We start from the raw sequence: 20,524 nt of genomic DNA on the forward strand, positions 1-20,524 counted from the left end.
ATTTCTCAGAATAGAGGAAAAATCAGAAAAGTCCCATGTGTTCCTGTCAAAGAGAAGGAGTTCTACTTAGAGCCAGGTGTGATCCTACCCAAGATCCACCTCAGGAAGAAGCCATGTCTAGCAGAGACAAAGGCACCAACAGAGATAATATCTAGAAACACAGCATTGTGGAGCTTTTCAAATTCTCATTAATCCTAGAGAGACATGACAGTGTGGAAACACAACATTCTTTATGCATATGGTGAAAAGGGAACTAAGTACAGAGTAGTGAATCCTTAACAAGGAAAATGTGTACAAAGAGCTATGTTAATGCTTCAATTTCTATAATTGTCATCAGTGTGTATGATGACTTATATCTGTGCTGACTACTGCCTTCTGCCCAGGTCCAACTACAGAGCCTGCAAGAGCAGGAAGATATGCAAATAAGTCTTTTTTCTGCCCATAAAAACTAGGCCTGCCGCTCTGCAGAGGAGACCAGCCCTGAATTCTCAAATCCTCCCAGTCAGGGTTCAGCGCTGAACACAGGCCACTCAGCATGGACTTAGGGCTCATACTGTTTTTCTCTGTCCTTATTTTAAAAGGTAATTCAAAAATATGAGATGCTGTGTGTTGTATGGACATGAGAAAGAGAAAAAATGTCTTCTGTGTCAGTTTTCTAACCAGAATTCACTGTGTTTACAGGTGTTCATTGTGAGGTGCAATTGCTGGAGTCTGGGGGAGGCTTAGTGCAGCCTGGAAAGTCCCTGAAACTCTCCTGTGCAGCGTCTGGATTCACCTTTAGTAGTTATGACATGAGTTGGGTCCGGCAGGCTCCAGGGAAGGGACTGGAGGGGGTTGCATACATTAGTTTCAATGGTGATATCACCCACTATACCGACACTATGAAGGGCCGGTTCACAGTCTCCAGAGACAATGCCAAGAACACTCTGTACCTGGAAATGAGCAGTCTGAAGTCAAAGGACACAGCCATTTATTATTGTGCAAGAGACACAGTGAGTGAATGCTACTGTGAGCTCAGACAAAAACACCGCTGTGGGGAACACAGAACCAGCAGGAGGCGCTGAGCACACTTAGAGATCTTAGTCACAGAAGAGCCTGTTTCAGAGTAGCATGGAAGATTGGACTTCTCTGTGTTTGCACTGCCCCTACATATCACAGTTAGCGATTTTCTTTACATGTATAGTGTGTAGTAATCCTTGAATGTCCAAATGTTTATTTCAATTACTTTTTCCTGTTGGGTTGTTTTGTTTATTTATTACAGAGTTTCCCCTTGTTTTCCTTTAACTCTTTCTGTCTACCTGTCTCTCTCAATGTCTCATTCTCTCACTCTCCCTCTTTTTCTCTCTCTTTATTTCTCTCACACTTTCTAACTACTCTCCGTGTGTGTGTGTGTGTGTGTGTGTGTGTGTGTGTGTGCGCTCGCGCTCGCGCGCACGCGAGCAAAAATATCTGTCTGACATATGATGCTGAACAGCCTCTGTCTTTCTCTTTTCAATGTGTGACACACACTGTTACTCATATGTGTAGTCTGCTCATTTTTACCTTTCAATTCAGGTGTGTAAGTTGAACAGGAGTAGTGAGAGATTCCAGCACATGCCGTGGTTCAACTACACAGTAGTCTTGAAAAGGTCATGGAGTCCAGACTCAGAATAGGCATCTGTACCCAGATGAGGGTACAGTCTCCCTCTACTTTTCCTTTTCCTCTCCCTTCTATTTTCTTGTTTGGCTTGATTTTTCCTCCCTACCCCAACATTCTCAAGATCCATGGTCAGTAGACTGATAATTTACAGAATCAGTTATAATTGGTGGGCATCAAGGAAGAAGAATTTGTGGTTCCTGGTGTTTATATTAGTAGTGTGTAAATGCAGTCTTCAAAAAGTATTTTCTGCATATAATGTGATGTTTTAAAAGACTGATCTAGACTTGAAGCTCTGTGGTAGATGCTTATTATTTATTTTATTTTTATTATTAAAAATTTCCACCTCCTCCCCACCTCCCATTTCCCTCCCCTTCCCTGAGCTCCCCTCCCCCTCCCTTGCCAGTCCAAGGAGCAGTCAGGGTTCCCTGCCCTTCGGGAAGTCCAAGGTCCAACCCACTCTATCTGGGTCCAGGAATGTGCACATCTAACAGACTAGGCTCTCCAAAAGCCAGTACATGTGGTAGAATCAAAACCCAGTGCCATTGTTCTTGGGTTCTCAGTCAGCCGTCATTGTCTGACACATTCAGAGAATCCGGTTTGATCCCATGTTTTTCAGTCCAGGTCGCATTGGCCTTGGTGAGCTCCCATTAGACCAGCCCTGCAGTCTCAGTGGTTGGGCACACTCCTCCCGGTCCTGACTTCCTTGCTCATGTTCTCCCTCCTTCAGCTCCTCATTTGGGCCTTGGGAGCTCAGTTCTGCACTCCAGTGTGGGTCTCTGTCTCTATCTCCCTCCATCGCCAGATGAAGCTTCTATGGTGATATGCAAGATATTCATCAGTATGGCTATAGGAAATGGCCATTTCAGGCTCCCTCTCCTCAGCTGCCCAAGGAACTAGCTGTGGACATCTCCATGGATACCTGGGACCCCCTCTAGAGTGAAGTCTCTTGCTAACCCTAAAATGGCTTCCTTAATTAAGGTATCTTCTTCCCTGCACCCCTATCCACCCTTCCTCCATCCAACCATCCCATTCCCCTAGGGTCTCCCTATCCTCCCCTCCTCACTTTTCTATCCACATCTCCCATCACCTCTTACCGCCACTCCACCCCCACCCCCAAGATCCCAATTTTTGCCTGGCAATCTAGTCTACTTCCAATATCCAGAAGGATAACTATATGTTTTCCTTTGGGTTCCAGCAATACCACTCCTGGGAATATACCCAAGAGATGCCCTATCATACTACAAAAGCATTTGTTCAACTATGTTCATAGCAGCATTATTTGTAATAGCCAGAACCTGGAAACAACCTAGATGTCCTTCAATGGATGAATGGATACAGAAAGTGTGGAATATATACACATTAGAGTACTACTCAGCGGTAAAAAAAACAATGACATCTTGAATTTTGCATGCAAATGGATGGAAATAGAAAACACTATTCTGAGTGAGGTAACCCAGACCCAAAAGGATGAATTTGGTATGTACTCACTCATCAGTGGATTCTAGACAGAAATAAAGGTCAGTGAGCCTATAATTCCAGATTCTAGAAGTGCTTTTTGATCATTTGAAAGGTCTTAGTTTAAGAAACCAAACTCTCTTAAAAATAGGAATTACCACTTAGACAAATATCATATCTCACTTTCAGAGACTTAAATGAGCCACTCTCATGGCTGGAAAAGGAATGGAAGTCCCCAGAAATAGGAAGTGCAGCTGTAAAAGTTGTGAAGAAAGAACAAGTCTACAGGAGTTCATCTCTTTACTTCCGTAGCAAGTAGTTCATCCAAGGTTTGCAATATCCATGACACAATTCTAAATAACTATAAACCACGAATCCAATACAGGGTAAGGACAATGTTTGAAAATGGCTTAGAAAACCTAACTGTCTAGACTATGTGCATTGTGTATGGTTTGCAACACGTTCCTGAAGGCAAGAGTTGAGAATTGAGTGTGTTTTATTGGTTCATTCTATCTTATTTTTGAGAAAGGATCTCACAGTGAACCTGGAGCACAAATGTGAAGATAGATTCTTGGGATGGCAAGGGTTTAGAGAACCTTCCAGTCACAACCTCCAGTGAAGGGGAACCTTAGCCAATCACCTTGTTGTGTGGGGTGGCCATTCCCTGAGGCTAAGATTTACTTATAAAACTTGCTGGTGTGGCTTACTGCGCTAGCTCTCTTTGTTTTCCTGCTCTTAGCTGGAACTCTGGCTTGTAAGTTTTTCCCCTTTTCCTCCTTTTATTAAGCTGAATATTTTGTTTTAAGCTAGCCTGGGTTAATTCTGTTTGTCTTTCATTTAAGTGGCTTCATCTGGTGCCTGAACGTGTGGCTTTTTGGCTACCCTGTAGCTTCCCAGCTCCCCCAGGGCCTACCTCTCCCCCAGCCCGTGGCAGGCCCAACCGCCTGCAGGATGATAGTGGTGCAGCTCGCAGCTTGCGACTCATGTGCACAGTGCCCTTTCTGCAGCACCGCCCTTTCGCTGGACACTCACCAGGCCCAATTGACAGGCGCCCCGGGGCTGTTCAGTACACAGTCAGGACTCGGAGGCTCCAGCCCCGCCCAACCAGACTGCACACAATACTTGCCCCCCCCCCCCCCCCCCCCCCCCCCGCTTAGACCACACAACCCTGTCTGGCCCTGCCCGGCCCTGCTAGTCCACTTCAGTTTTCCCCGCCAACTGAGAAGGCACGCTTGGGCACACTAGCTTGTGCAGCCACTGCTGCCCAAGAAGTGGTTCTAGCCAGCTGCAGCGTGCCCATTCTCCCCCCCTCGATTTTACCAAGCAGGGAAGCAAGCCAACAAAAGGACTGCAGGGCGCTTGACTGGACCCCAGTGTGCTCCTGACCACTCTATCCCCTCAGGCGGAGTTCGACCTTGGCCCAGTTTCCTGGCTGGCCTGGATCCACCTTTTACCCAGCGCCTGCTTGCAACAGCCATACTCTAATTCACACAGCACACAGTTTGTGGTTTAACCTCCGGTTTTGAGTATTTATTTCAGGATTATTTTCCCAGTTCTGACTTTCTCAGCCACATGGATCCAGTTGCACCCCGCCACCTACTGGCAGGCAACAGTCATTACAGGTAAAATTTCTTTCAAATAAAACATAAATAAATAAATAAATAAATAAATAAATAAATATAAATACAAATTTGATTGAAAATGTCTGACAATATAACCGTGCAAGGCTTCTACAGCCTCTTCAACTGCACAATGGCTGAGATGTTGCAAGACTCATGTGAGGCTTCCCTCGCTTGAATATTTGTAGGATTCACCATGGTTCTTGCTTTTGGTTTTTTCTTGATAATTTGGCTTGACAAAAGAAAAATGATACAGTCTTTGCAGACTGAATCCAGGATTCTTAAGAAAGAAGTTAAAAAATTAAGAAAGGGCACAATTGTTTTGACTGACAACTTTCAGACAACCATTTCCAGTTACTGCAGAGAACATGCCTCGTCAGGAAAATTAGAAAGCCCCATGCCTACTGTTACAAGCAATAATGGCCTGAAGGATGAGTTATGTGTATTTTGGCAAACTTCTATAAGTGATCAAAGACCAAAGCTAAGAGTGTGTGTAAATGGCGTTTTTATTACTGGCCTACTGGATACAGGTGTGGATGTAAGTATCATTACTCCAGAAACTTGGCATCTGTTTTGTCCTCTTCAGGACGTAACTGTTCAGTTCCTGGGAATTGGAACCCTATCTCGAGTAAGGCTGAGCATGAGATGGGTTGAATGCATAGGGACAGAAGGACAAATAGGAAAATTAAGGCCATATGTAGCCAATATTGCAGTGAATTTATGGGTCCATGACCTATTACAGCAATGGAATACCCAAATTAACATTCCTGCTGCTTCTAGAGCCTATATTTCTGAGGAAAATATTAAAAGATATTACAGACGGTGAAAACTGGCCATTCAGGCTGTACAAGAACACAAAGAAATTGATGCCCCTTCAGAGATAACAACAGCCCTGTCTCTAAAATGGTTGACTGAGAAACCAATATGAACAAAGCAATGGCCTTTAGCTGAGGAAAAGTTGCAGGTTTTAGAAGAGCTGGTACAAGAGCAATTAGATGCTCAACATATAGAAGAATCTACCAGCCCTTAGAATTCTCCTGTATTTGTGGTTAAGAAAAAAATCTGGTAAATGGAGAATGGTGACAGATCTTAGGGCTATCAACAAAGTTATTCAACCTATGGACTCTCTGCAATCTGGAATTCCTCTGCCCTCTTTATTACCAAAAGGATGGCTAGAGACTTCGTCAACTAGCAAATCTCATTGATTTGAAGGATTGTTTCTTCACTATACCTTTATATAAAGATAGAGAAAAGTTTGCCTTCACAGTGCCTACTTATAATAACTCTCAACCTACCAGGAGATGCCAGTGGACCATCCTCCCACAGGGCATGTTGAACTCTCCCACCCTGTGCCAATACTTTGTAAATCAACCATTGCAAATAATATGCAAGCAATTTCCCAAGTCTATAGTTTATCATTACATGGATGATATTCTATTGTCTGATTCAAACATGGATACCTTACAAAGACTGTTTGAAGAAGTAAAAATACTTTTACCTAAATGGGGATTGCAGATTGCTCCTGAAACAAATACAGAGAGGAGATTCTGTTAATTATCTAGGTTATAAAATAGGTTTGCAAAAAATTAAGACACAAAAGGCACAAACTAGGAGAGATCGGGTAGGGACTCTTAATGACTTTCAAAGGATGTAAGGAGACATTTCCAGCCTACGACCAGCTTTTGGGATAACACCTGATATGATAATTCATGTAAATAAAACCTTGGATGGTGAAAAAGACTTAAACAGTCCCAGAGAATTAACAGCTGAAGCAGAAAAACAACTGACAATGGTTGAAGAAAAATTACAGGAGGCACATGTTGATAGGGTGAATCCAGAGCTCTGTTGTATTCCCTCGTCATATTGCCTTCCAAAAATTTCTCCTACAGGAATTTTAATGCAAAGATGATATATCTTAGAATGGATCTTTTTACCACATAAACCAAGTAAGAAAAATAAAAACTTATGAATAAAAAGTTTTCTGAATTAATTATAAAAGGCAAATTGAGACTTCGTCAACTAGCAGGCATAGACACAGCAGAAATTATAGTGCCTTTCACTGCTGATGAGATAAAAAAAATATGGGAAGACAATGAACCATGACAAAGAGCTTGTGCTAACTTTTTTGGAGAAATTAATGACAACTATCCAAAAAGCAAGACACTTAACTTTATAAAGAGAACTTCTTGAATTCTTCCTCCAATAACTGGAGCCCGTACATTTTATACTGATGTTAAATCAGGGAAGGCAGGCTACAAATCAGAAGACTTGAGTAAGGTGGAACAAAGTCCTTATGATTCTGTCTAGAAGGCAGAATTATATGCCATTCTTATGGTGCTAAGGGGATTTTAAAGACCTCTTAATATAGTTACTGACTCACAATATGCAGAGTTATCTTACATATTGAAAACTACTGAATTTATACCTGTATGATACAGAACTAACCTCATTGTTTATCTAGGTACAAGACATGATCAGGAACAGGCTTTGCCCTATGTATATAACACACATCTGATCCCTTATGGGTCTGCCAGGTCCTATAGCACAAGGTAATGTAGATATTGATCAATTATTGATTGGTAGTGTGCTGCAGGCCTCTGAATTTCATTAAAAAATCATATCAATAGCAAAGGCTTGAAGAAAGAGTTTTCTATTACATGGCAACAAGCTAAGGACATTGTAAAGAAATGCCCTACTTGCTCTTTCTATAACCAGACACCACTGCCTGCAGGGGCTAATCCAAAGGGCACTCAAAGGAATGAAATCTGGCAGATGGATGTGTTCTACTTTGCAGAATTTGGCAAATTAAAATATGTACACCACACCATTGGACACTGATTCAGTTTTCCAATGGGGCAACTGCTTTAAGCTCAGAAAAAAAACTGATTCAGTAATCACTCATTTATTAGAAGTTATGGCCATCATGGGTATACCTAAACAAATAAAGATAGATAATGGTCCAGCTTATGTCTCTAGGAAAATGAAATGGTTTTTGATTATTACGATATTAAGCATGTTACAGGTATACCCTACAATCCTACAGTTCAAGCCGTCATAGAAAGATCAAATTGAACTTTAAAGGATATGTTATACAAACAGAAAGGGGTGGAAAATACCCCTAGACATAGGTTACATAGTGCTTTATTAACCTTGAATTTTCTCAACACTAATGAGAAGGGAACAACGGCTGCAGAAAGACATTGTATATTGGAAAAGTCTGCTGAATTAAATCAACTAGTTTATTTCAAGGATGTGCTGACCTCGCAATGGAAGCCAGGAGATGTGCTGCATTGGGGAAGGGGTTTTTCTCTTGTCTCCACAGGAGAAAAAAAATTGTGGATACTGTCAAAATTAATAAAGGTTCAGTTTGAAGAGGAGAAGCCCCTTGGAAAAGATAAATAACAATTCATTCACAAAGATGAAGATCATACTGATGGTACGTAAAACATATAGGTTGGAAGCAGGGTTCTTTTCTTATCTCCACAGGAAAACACTCATCTTCAAAGAATTTAAGGGATCCTGGATATTTAAATACTGATGGATGGAAACTAGTTATGACCCACTGAGGATCAGCAATACAACTAAATAAGTTACATAAGTATAAAAACTTTCTTTTTAAAATGTCTTAATGAATATTTCTTTATAAATATGTAGTACTGGTTTTGGAGTTGGACTATGGCTCAGTCCCTCCTCAATTCCAAGCCTGTTGATAAGAGATATCTCAGAGTTTCTGTCTCAGGTCAGGAAGCATGATGCAGGACACAATAATAATAATAATAATAGTAAAGATACTTGATGAAATTTCTTTGCCTTTCCTCATATCTGCGTCTGTCTTTATTACACCATTCATTGGATATATATATATATATACATATATATGTATATATACATACATATATGTGTGTGTGTGTGTGTGTGTGTGTGTGTGTGTCTGCATTTGTCTTTGTAGGTAATGTTTAACTTTTCCGTAACAAACAACGAATTTTCCTTCAGTGATCTTTGAAGTTTCCAGGATGAAGATGAGGCCCCACAACATCAACTCCACCTGGTTACTATGATGTCATGTTTTTAATAGCGCTAAAATTAGACCTGTTTTTTGGTGCACATTTTTGACAACATTCTGGCCGGACCTCCTCAAAACCCTCAGAGGCTAGTTACAATTTTCTCAGACCAAATGTTAATCTGGGAATTTTCCCATCATTTGCTTTTACAGGACCCCCTAAGAAGAATGTCGCCCCCATGTCAGCCAAAAGCAATCTTAGAGGATGATGCCCCCTCTCCCAACAATGTTTGCCCACAGGTTTAGGAACACCAATTGGTGGATGATATAGGGTTGAGGGGATGGGGGAGGTATTATATGGACTCAGGGTTGTTTATTGAAAAAAACAAGGGGGATTAACTGGTTTGATGGGATGATTGGTATTTGTGAATTATTGTTTTTAGAAAATTGTATTGGTGCTGATTCTTGTATATTGATTTATTGAATATTGTATGTGAGTATGCTTTTACCTCTATTTTTGTATGAGAGTATGCTTATATCTCATATATATATATATATATATATATATATATATATATAGTATTGATATATTCACCATATTGCAATGTACGTTTCTACCTCTCATATTATTTATGTAAAGACATTGTTTACATTTGGAGATCATTGTCCTCATATATTGCACAGTTGTTTATTCTCTTAGTCTTCAAGTTAGATATGTATCGAGAATTATAAATCAATAGTCATATATGTTTGTCATATTTATATTTAGGATATTCAGGTTTTTTAGATACATAGAAATTATATTTAGTATAGATAGTATAATCTTCGACCTCTTCAAAGAGCTGTAGAAAATGGCCTTTAATCTAACCCAGAGTTTTGTACTTTTGAGACACAATCACTCCTGGCAACACAGCTCTACTCCCGAGAGAACTTTGAGCACCAAAGACACCCCACTGGGCACTTGTCTTCTTCTTGGCAGAACTGGCCTTTAGGCAAAGAAAAGCCTATACCTCAACTACTGACAAAGATACAGAATATCCATAAGTGGATAAAACAGGATTGTCTTATCTTGCCAAGACAGGGTAGGATAGTTCTACAAAAGGTTCCTTGCCTTTGAAAAATGGTATGTCAGTTGTGGTGGGTCTTATCCAAAGTTGGTTGCCTCAACATTGCAAAACAAGACTTTGGGTGATTGCCCAGGTAGTCAGTTGTCTCTGTCATTTGTTTACCTTTTTGTAGTTTCTCTTTTGTAGTTCCTGGTTGCTTAAGTAATATTTCTTCCCTTCTCAGATCTTTGATGGGTTGAAGATTAGATAATTGTAGTTACCCTCTACATTATTTAGACTCCTTGAAAAAGAATGCTTAGTAAAACTTTTGTTATATGTTCTTGCTTAATATTGTTTGTTGTTTGTAATTTATATTTATAGTTGTATTTGGTTTTGAATCTGTCTTATTTAGACAAAGGGGGAGATGAAGGGGAACCTTAGCCAATCACCTTGTTTGTGGGGTATGTTCCCCTGATGCTAAGATTTACTTATAAAACTTGCTGGTGTGCTTACTGCACTCTCTTTGTTTTCCTGCTCTTCGCTGGAACTCTGGCTTTGTAAGTTTTCCCCCTTTTCCTCCTTTTATTAAAGCTGAATATTTTGTTTTAAGCTAGCCTGGTTAGTTCTGTTTGTCATTCGTCTATGCTGCTTCACCTCCAGTGCTGGGAATATAGAATAACAATCACACCCAGCTTCTAAGCTAAGTGTTTTGAATCATGCTAAGATACTAATACTGGAAGGTAGGCATCTTAACACTGAGACCAACAGTTGATCTTTGATACTATCACTATCCCTTAATAAAAGAATTGTGGCTATGTAAAAGCAAATGCATGTATTACAAATTAATTTTATAAAAGAAAATGTATTGCCAATTATGGATTTTTAAACCATTAACTGTCTATATGAAAATGAATGACTTGAGTCCAAACTGTTATATGTGCTCATAAATATCCCTTAAAAACTGACCATTATAGAAATCTGGAAATGGTGAAATGGGTAGGATCTGTAAAAGAAGAGAGAATGAAAATAATTATCAGAAAAATACAGAATATATTGTATTGAAAATTTTTCAAAGAAATATTTTTAATATCAACAACAGTGCATTTAATAATAGGGAACATTGAAATATAGTCTTAATACAGTCAATAGAGAGACAGAAGCAAGAAAATCTCTCATAGCTTGGTCTATATGGAAATTCCCTGCCACCTAGATGACTCTGTCAAAAAATGAAAATAGTCATCCCTTCTACCAGAGAATGTGAGAGTGTTTCTTACTGTGGGTGTGTATGATGGGTATGGGACTGTATCTGGAAGTCAGAACCTCACTCTCTTTGTGTGTCTCTGTCTGTGTCTGTTGGAATGTGTGGCTGAGGTTGCAGAGAGTTGAAAATGACTGATGAAACATTTAAGAGTAAGGATCCACCTCTCAAATAGAAGATAATTGTAAATAATGTGTGACTTTAACATCAAACCATTCCCTTTGGTAAATGACTTTGGGTTTTTACTTCCTATTCCCTTTGCAAATGACTTTTACTTAGTTACTTCCTTCTAGACAGGGTCACAGAAAACCAAGAAATCAAGAAGTACAAAATCCAGATGCAAACTCTCTCTGCAGTAAACAATGTTAAAAATATGTGAATAATATAAGTTGACATATACTATGTTCTCAAATGTAGTATCAGAAATGTGTCTTTATTTCTCTGATATTCTTTCCCTGATTTTATAACCACAATGAGAATATCAGACAAACCCAAGATGAGACATACACATGTCTGAAAAATATTTGTCTAACTTACTGAACAACATGAATAAGGAGAACAGAGCACTCATAGTGTGTGTTCCCCATCAGTATTTGCAAGGATGACTGTCTCACCTGTATTAAGTTCTAGCTCCACCACTGCCACTCACAGTAAATATATTGTGCACAACAAATTGTTGGACAAATGTGGGATTCCAATAAAGAAAGTGATGAATGTTCTTTGGGATTTGAGAGGGCAGGTTGGTTAGAACTCATTTTCCTTCCCTGGTGATTTACATTATTGAGGCAGGGGACAAAGCATTCAGTCCCCTGTCCTCTATAGTTTATCCTTACCACAAGGCAAGCAGTTCTGTTGTTCCCAGTATACCCTGCTTCCATGTCTTGTCATCACATAGGTTTCTCTGTCTTGTTATTACTTCAGATCACATACTCTCAACCTGGCTGGATGCTACTTTCTTTTCTTGAGATGTTATGAATTGATGGCTTTCCATCATCCATCAGCAATGCAATAATAATAAAACCTGGGTTCTTACATGCTGCAACCTGAGGACAGAGATAGAGAAATATAAAAATACAGAGAAAAAAAAAGACTGACTTAAATGAGATGTTTAAGGATAAGTGCCCATATATGGTGTCCCTAATTAAAAAGATAAATAGTCTGAGCCCATTAAAAATCAGATCCATGTCAGTCACTTGTGTTTTATTTCCCAATGAACACATGAGATCACACATATTAAATGTTAGTAATCACAAGTTATCTTCTAGATGAGGATAAGAATAAGATGACTTTACAAATACCAAAAGAATAAATTCTAAGTTTTCATAAGTATGATTTCTGATAACTATGAGCCCCAATTCCATTCTAAATCCAATTTATTAATTTTCAGAGACATTCAAATACATCAAGTAAGGGATACCCTGTTCTACCATCATTGATTGAATGGTGGATTCATCCTAAACATTTCCATCTTTTGCCTGGCAGATCTGGCACAATGTAATCTTGTTTGTCAGGTATTGGAAACCCAGACCAGCCAGAACCAGGAATTGTTCCTGAGTAAGAAGCAGAAAACAAATGTCAGTCACCTGAAAAGGAAATGGAAACCTCCTGTGTTTCCTTTTACACTCAGGAACCTCTCCCAATTCAAAGAAGCTTCAGGCTCAGGATGAAAGCCAAGGCCTAGCTGAGAAGCCTAGAGCCTCCAGCAGAGCATTGGCTGTCCTGGTGCCTGCTCCTCTGCCTCATGACCTTTCCTACATCTAAGTGTTTCAGTGTTTAAGGAGAGAGAACCAGGTTCAATCATCTATGGATTTTATGACTAATGATGCTGTTGCATTGTCCTTAGGTGACCTATCGCAGGTCCAGGTGAAGGAGTCAGGACCTAACCTGGTGCAGCCATTACGGACCCATATCCTGTCTCTCAATTGCAACTGTCTCTGTGCTCACTTTAAACGCAGCTTTTGTGTACACCTAGGTCCACCAGCCTCCAGGATAGGGTCTGAAGTTAATGTGAATAATATGGTATAATGAAAACACTGATTATAATTCAGTTCTCACACCTAGGACACCATCAGCAGGGACACCTCCAAGAGCCAAATCTCCTTAAACACTGAACAGTCCTGAAACTGGAGACACAGCCATATATTACTCCAACAGAGACACAGTGATGGAACTCAAATGTGAATCTGTACAAACATTCCTACAGAGATCTCAGGGCCAGCAGTTGGTACAGAAGGCCCAACTGAGGATGGCCAGCACTAACACAAGACATTTCAGTGTGCTGAATCACAGCAGGTGCACAAGCCAATGAAGAGTTGGATTCTCTGTTCCTTGGCTTGCTATTTGCATCAAAGTCATGTTTCATCATTGCACTCTACTAGAATTTAGTCTATACTGATCTATAATGCATCTGAATATTTTTTAAGTCCTGTTTGTCCACTGTAATATTTATTTTTCTATGTAATTTGTTAATCTTTCTGAACAAGATTAGATACCATCACACAGGGCAGACCTGGCTGGGCTGCAGGCACAAGGATGAATCTTGAAGAGACTCTAGGATCATTGGGAGTTGGGGGCAGGGTCCTTCGATTCACACAGAGCTTCATTTAAATTCTCCAGTTAGATTAGAATTTACATTTCTGTTGGAGACAATGGGATCATGCTGAAATAACCTGGCAGGGGACCTATACACACTGACCTTGATTTCTTCCACTCTCTACATCATCCTTACATAAAACAGGAACATGAATTTCATCATTGACCTTGGCTTTGTTCTGGTATTCAGACCATAGAGGCAATGCAGCTAGAGACAGCTGGTGCGGGAGATTTTTCTGCTCTTTCAGCCAATAGCGTTTAAGATACCAGTCCCACTTGGGCATGGTCTCATTTGCTTTAAAAAACAGTCATAGCTGTGTACTCACTCTCTTGCTTCTGACTCTGTTTCTGACTACTAGACTCCTTTCCTGGTCATGCAGAGGGCTATTGTTTGGGACAGTGATATGTATGTTTTTTCCTTTTTCAATAAATAACTATTTTATTAATCATAATTCCAAACTTGTATGGGATTGTTTGTGACTTACGCGTTCATCTGGTGGCCAGGTGGGGGCTCGAACCCATGACCCTGAGATTAAGAGCCTCATGCTCTACCGACTGAAATTTTTGGGGGGGGAACTAAAACAGCTGGGGTACCATGCAGGCCAGAAACCCCAACAAGCTGGCTGCAGCCTGCTCCTCTTACTACAGGATGGCACCCATGTGGACAACTGTATCCATATTTTAAAGCCTGACAGAGCTTGGAAGTAATTCTAGACAGAAAAGAATAGAGTAAAGAGCATGGCTTCTTAGTAGCAGCAATTTCTCGAGTCTGCTCTGCTTGCTAGAAGCAAGAAAACACTCGCACTTAAGAGAGGCTTCCTCACTCAATTTAAGCTGCAAAACCGTGCAGCTCTTTTAAGAGGTTCTGCCAAGAAACATTTAAATAGTGTTTGATAAATAAGCTAACTCTATGCTTTTCAGTTTTCAACCTAGGAGAAAATGTTTTAAAATGTCATTTTAAAATGCCAGTTGTCTGGGCCATCCTGCCAGAGCAAACTCTGACGTCTTTCAGGCAGGCAATCCAAAGACAAAGCAGTTGAGTGTGGTTTCTGAGCATACTACTGCAGTTTGCTTTCTGGCAGGGACATTGAAACTTCATAGAGTTGTGACAGTGAACAGGGATATGGTTGGTACCTCAGCCTTGAGGCTGGAATCACAGAAAGCTAAGGAAGGGGCTGGATCCAGCTGTCCAAAGCCACAGCTTAATTCTACCATATTGCTGGGTAAATTAAATACTCATGCAGTCAAAAAAAGAGATATACAATAAAGAGAATATCAAAGAAAATAAAAAACCTCTAAGATGGTTTAATGTATGTTAAAAATATTTACTGGCTTGGGAGAAGAAAGCAAAAGGGTTAAAGTCCTTACAATATAAAAAAGGGGAGTATTGGGTGTGATGGTAAACACTTTTAATCCCAACACTTGGAGGAAAGGTAGATGGACCTCTGTGAGTTCAAAGTGTGGTAGCATACGCCTTTAATCCAAAGCTTGGGAGGCAGAGGCAGACAGATCTCTATCAATTCAAGGTGGTGGTAGCAGACATCTTTAATCCCAGCACCTGGGAGCAGAGGCAAGTGGATCTCTGTGAGTTCAAGGACAGCTTGGTCTACAGAGTGAGTTCCAGCACAAAGATATACAGAAACCCTAATCTCAAAAAAGCAAAAAAGTAAAGATATAATATTAAACATTAAAATAAAGCCACATAAAGATGGAAAACACAGAGAAATCTTGATACTGTATGTTATTATGCTCTCTTTGAATTGTTTGAATGCTGAAGGAGCAACAGCTACTAAAGATATTTGCTTATAAATGCTGCTGAATTAATCCCAGATAAGTATTTTGAAAATACCTTTTGACTTCAAAACTGATGTTACTTTGGAGAAGAGATTTTGGTTTTGTTTCAACAGGAAATGAGAGGCTGTGGATTCATTCTGAGTTAAGAAAATCAGGTTAGATCAAGGAAGACCACCTGAGAAATCTCCGACAGGAACAGATGGCCCAGACGTCTGAGTTCTTCATCCAGAACAGGTCCCATAAGATTATCAGTGCCTCCCAACCAGTTTGAAGTAGACTGGAATACTATGCCCACATTACCAAAAAATGGACGATGGATATTTTCTTTTGTTTAAAAAAATGAGGGGAAATGGTGGCAGGAGAATTGTCTGTATTCTGTCAATCATGGCTTTAAGTAATGTTGATTGGCCAGGCAGGAAGTATAGGTGGGTCAACAAGACACAGGAAGTAGAGGTGGGAACCATGAGAACAGGTAATTCTGGGAGGAGGAAGCCCATTCCTCTGACTCCTGCCCAGATCACTGAAGAAGCAGGATGTGACTTACCCTGAATTTAAGAATGTACTGAGGCATGTGAATAACACAGATAAGAATAATGGGTTAAGCCGGGCGATGGTGGCGCCTCATTTATCCCAGCACTCGGAAGGCAGAGGCAGGCGGATCTCTGTGACTTCAAGACCAGCCTGGTCTACAGAGCTAGTTCCAGGACAGGCTCCAAAGCCACAGAGAAACCCTGTCTTGAAAAACACAAAAGAAGAATAATGGGTTAAGCCTGAGCTAATGGGCCAATCAGTTTATAATCTTATGGAGACCTCTGTGTAATTTCTTTGGGACATGCCTGCTGTGGGAACTGGGCAGGATGGAAACTGCAACAAGGAGACCCCCATGTTACACACAGCATTTGAGATTCAGGAGGCCTTCAGGAGGTTCCTGGCTAACACACTGCTTAAGATGTTCCTGAGCCTCAAGTCCCTTTCTGAAAATGCTGTCAAATTACAATGTAGTTTCTATGTCTTAGGGTCTATTCTGGTCTTGTCAGATTCCTGGTGTGTAAACAATTTTGGTTTTTGGCTAAAATAAAATACCCTACCCACACTGAGGTATTTAAACACATTTTAAAAGCTTACGGGATTTTACTTTCATCATGTAGATGCATTTCTAGATCCATCCATGGCTTCCCCCACAGAGTACTTACTTAAACTGATTTACTTGCAAATAACTTTTGGTGGTCTCTGCAAAGATATCTGAGTCACAGATCCTTGATCTGAATATCAGAAGTCCCAGCCTGTGGCACCTGTAGGATTGGGGAAATTGGTTGTGTGTTTGTGGTCTATCCTCCATCACATTCTTGGAACCTTCTGATGGTTCTCAATGGAGACGACCAGTGGGGTATTCAAAGCAAAGAGATACATTTGTCAACTCAAATGTGATTGAAATAAGGATCTGTTGTTGATCTGCTCACATTGTAATGGAGATCTACAGGCATAGCAGTCTTCCTCATTCTCTGGGTCTTACATGTTCTCCACTCTCTCTACTGAGGTATTCTTTTGGCCATGGAGGAGTTGATATAGATGCCCAATAGACCAGAGCACATTCACTGAATGTGAAAAGTTATATGTCTCAGAATTAAGCATTACTCCACTGCAAAATAAGCTTATCTAAGAAAGGCTGAGATCAGCACTATGTATTTAAACATAAATATTTAAAATATATTTTCTAATATGTCCAGTTAGCAAAATGACTATAGTAGGTTCTTCTCTAAGAACTGTGACCTCACCAAGCCTGAGGGTTTAGAGTATCAGCCATGAGTACATTCCTGTATATTAGGCCATCTTCAGCTTGTTTCCTCAAACTTCCTGTAATGATGTCTCAGCAATATTATCTTTTATCTATTTCTGGTAGGAAACTAGAGTCAATGTTAATAACTTGTTTTGTTTGAGAAGCCTTGTGCCTTTCCTTATGAATAAATTCCCATCCCTTACACAGAGCACAAAATAATGCACAGGTCTTGAAGTTCATTTAAAGGTAAGGAATATAAGTAGACAAGTTTCATCTCTATTAGTGACTGTTAGCCAAACTTGAGGAAATTGGATTGGAGACTTGATATATGGAAAAAAGTGATACTTGAATCTTGAACTAGATCCCACCTCTCCTGAGACACATCTTCATTTCCACACACACAAGAAGAAACTGAAGAAACAGTTTATTCCATAATTTAATTTGTGAAGATGGAGTACATGACCATATAGTAGTTTGGTTAAGAGAGAGAGAGAGAGAGAGAGAGAGAGAGAGAGAGAGAGAGAGAAGCCATCAAAGTGAGCCCTAATACAATATGCCATGACTGGTTCCCAGTACCAGTAATGGGTGATTGGTTGAAACAAAAAGGTAGTAAATTCCATATACTATTCCCCATAACCTGATGTGAGGAGTGAATTCCTTTCCTGACCTCCAATGCTTTTCCTGACGCTAGTGCCTTCCATTTTTTTATACTACCAATCACAATCTGAAGCTTGGTTTTTATGCTGAACCCTGAGAAGCAGAATCAAAACCAGAAATTCACTGGAGAAGGCATTCTTTAGACTTGACTCCAAGTCAAGCTGTCAAATAGGGAAGTAGAGATGTATGATGTTAAGGATATCACTTCTGCCAAATACACATGGCTGTATAGGTGATCTTAGGCTCCTCACCCTGAGTCGTTGCAGTTGGCCCATCACAAACCTCTTCCCATCATGTAGTCACACACATGCCCAGTGTAGGCTGTCAGCTAGGTCACTGTATAAAGAATGAATTGGCTCCATTAGAGAAGTGGTATGGGATGTTTGGAGTCTATCTAGTTTCACCAGCATCACTCAGTGAAATTGGAGCAGTGTGGGTGTGGACTTCCTACAAAAAGAAGCACTAAGGGAAATGTGAACACAAGATAGGATTTTTTTCTCATTTTTTATTAAAAATTTCCATCTCCTCCCCTCCTCCTCTCCCTTCCCTCCCCTCCCTTCCACCCATATCCCCACTCCCTCCCTCTCCAAGCCAAAGAGCCATCAGGGTTCCCTTCACTATGATAAGACCAAAGTCCTCCCAACTCCCCCTAAGTCCAGGAAGGTGAGCAACCAAACTGACAAGGCTCACAGTGAGTTCAAGCTCATTGCCATTGTCCTTGGTTTCTCAGTATAGGAAGGGTGGATATGGGAACAGGAATTATATATCTTAATTAAGGGAGCCATTCTAGGGGTTGACAGAGACTTAACTCTAGAGGGTTCCCAGGTGTCCAGGAAGACGCCCCAGCTAGTTCCTTAGGCAGCTGAGGAGATGGTGCCAGAAATGTCCAGATCCTATTGCCATACTCATGAATATCTTGCATATCACCATAGACCCTTCACCTGGCGTTGGATGGAGAAAATGACAAGATAGGATTTTTAACGTACAAAAAAATCAGGAATTCTGTAGGGGTCAGTCAAATTAGTAATATCAAAACTACAAGAGAAACCAGGGCACTGCCCTAGAGCATATTCAGACTAACTACCAGATTGTGGGTCTTTAAATAGGAAAATAAGTACAGTCATAGATGTATAGTAACACTAAAGTGTTACTTTATAATAACACAAAAGAGCACATGATCTTTTCTAGACTCATACATCAATAATGTTGGGACAATTATTTCATCTTGAAAGGAATGTGGGGAGTCAATTTTCACCCCCTGACTTTTAAGAAAAAGGCTGGCATTCTGCATGGACATTTATCTTCCAGTTCTGTTATATCTTTTCCTGGGCTGTGGGATCTCATAGCTGTCTCACACACATTCCTGACCTCGGTGTAAAAAGGAGTGTTGTCTATCAATGAGGCTTTTGCATCTTCCCCTGTGACTGGTGATAACACCCTAAGGTGAGTGTTACCATTATACACATATGCCATTATAGAGGTTTTATCACGAGGTAATTGATAGTGGCTATATTTTTTTATACTCAGGTGTGTTGTCCCAGGTGAAGCTTCAGGAGACAAGACCTAGGCTGATTAAGCTCTCACACTCATCTTCCCTCAGCTGCATTGTCGATGATTACTCCATCACCAGCCTGGGCCTGGATTTGACAGCTCCAAGGAAAGGTCCTAGAGTGTGTGAGTTATGTAAGTCGTGGTTGGTAGTTGTGGCACCATTTATAGTCCTTCCTACAAGAGCCACATTTCATACTAGTGAAACATCTGAGAACCAGTTCTTCTGATCCTATACTTTGTGACCATTGAGGACACTGCTATGTATTTCTGTGAAAGATAAGCAATGAGGGAACTTCTGTGTGAGCCCAGGCACAAACCTTCTTGCAGAGGAACTTATGAACAGAAGGGCACAATCAACAGACAACAAACCCAAGGATTCAAATTCAGAACAGACAACAAGAAAACACTGGGTATTTTCTCTAGTCTTTATTTTCATATCGTTTGGGACCTGTTCACACAGAATATATTTGCAGGTAATGGCTCTGTGTAATCTCTATGAGATAGGATGAACTTAGCAGAATGTGTGCACATAAAGATACACCAGAGTGTGCAGTCATATTTGCCACTGATGCTTGAGATGTGATTACTTACTGACATTATGAAGTCAGTTTAATTTCAAGCAAATATTTAGTAAAATAATTACTACGTGCACCCAATCTTAAGGGAAATGTGGAAAGTTGAGCATGATTCCACATCATGATCAGAAAGAAAAGATTCCCAAGTCTATGCCTGTGTACTGATTTATACAAATATCATCTATTCACACATTCCTCATATATAATTGACATCTATGATTCAACTATGTATATATCATTCACAAATATTTAGTAATATAGTCATCCACAAATCAATAGCTACACCTGCAAATAAAATGAATCTCCATCCACCAGCAGCTGTCATTGAATGCAGAGAGTCCATGACTGTTCACTGCTAAGAATAGGCAACTGTGTGAGTGGTTGTCCCCAAATAGAATGTCTATATCAAAACTCCCACATCCCCCATTTCCCTGTTTCTCCATATTACCCCCAAAAGGCACAAGGAAGATCACTGAAAAGTGGGTTGAAAGAATGACAGTACCATAAAATTGGGAAAAGTTCTGTGATATGGTTAATTCTGGACATCACATGGTTATTACA

General features: G+C 40.2%; 1 gene segment (V, D, J or C); it reads left to right on the forward strand.

Annotated features, from left to right (window-relative positions):
• Positions 1–535: 535 nt before the first annotated feature.
• LOC119818400 lies at positions 536–19,615 on the forward strand. The segment is given in 4 exon segments: positions 536–581; positions 682–996; positions 6,752–6,762; positions 19,379–19,615. Coding segments are annotated over 4 exon segments (609 nt in total).
• The last annotated feature ends 909 nt before the right edge of the window (positions 19,616–20,524 follow it).

Source organism: Arvicola amphibius, chromosome 7 (assembly GCF_903992535.2).
Source record: "Arvicola amphibius chromosome 7, mArvAmp1.2, whole genome shotgun sequence".
NCBI lineage: Eukaryota > Metazoa > Chordata > Mammalia > Rodentia > Cricetidae > Arvicola > Arvicola amphibius.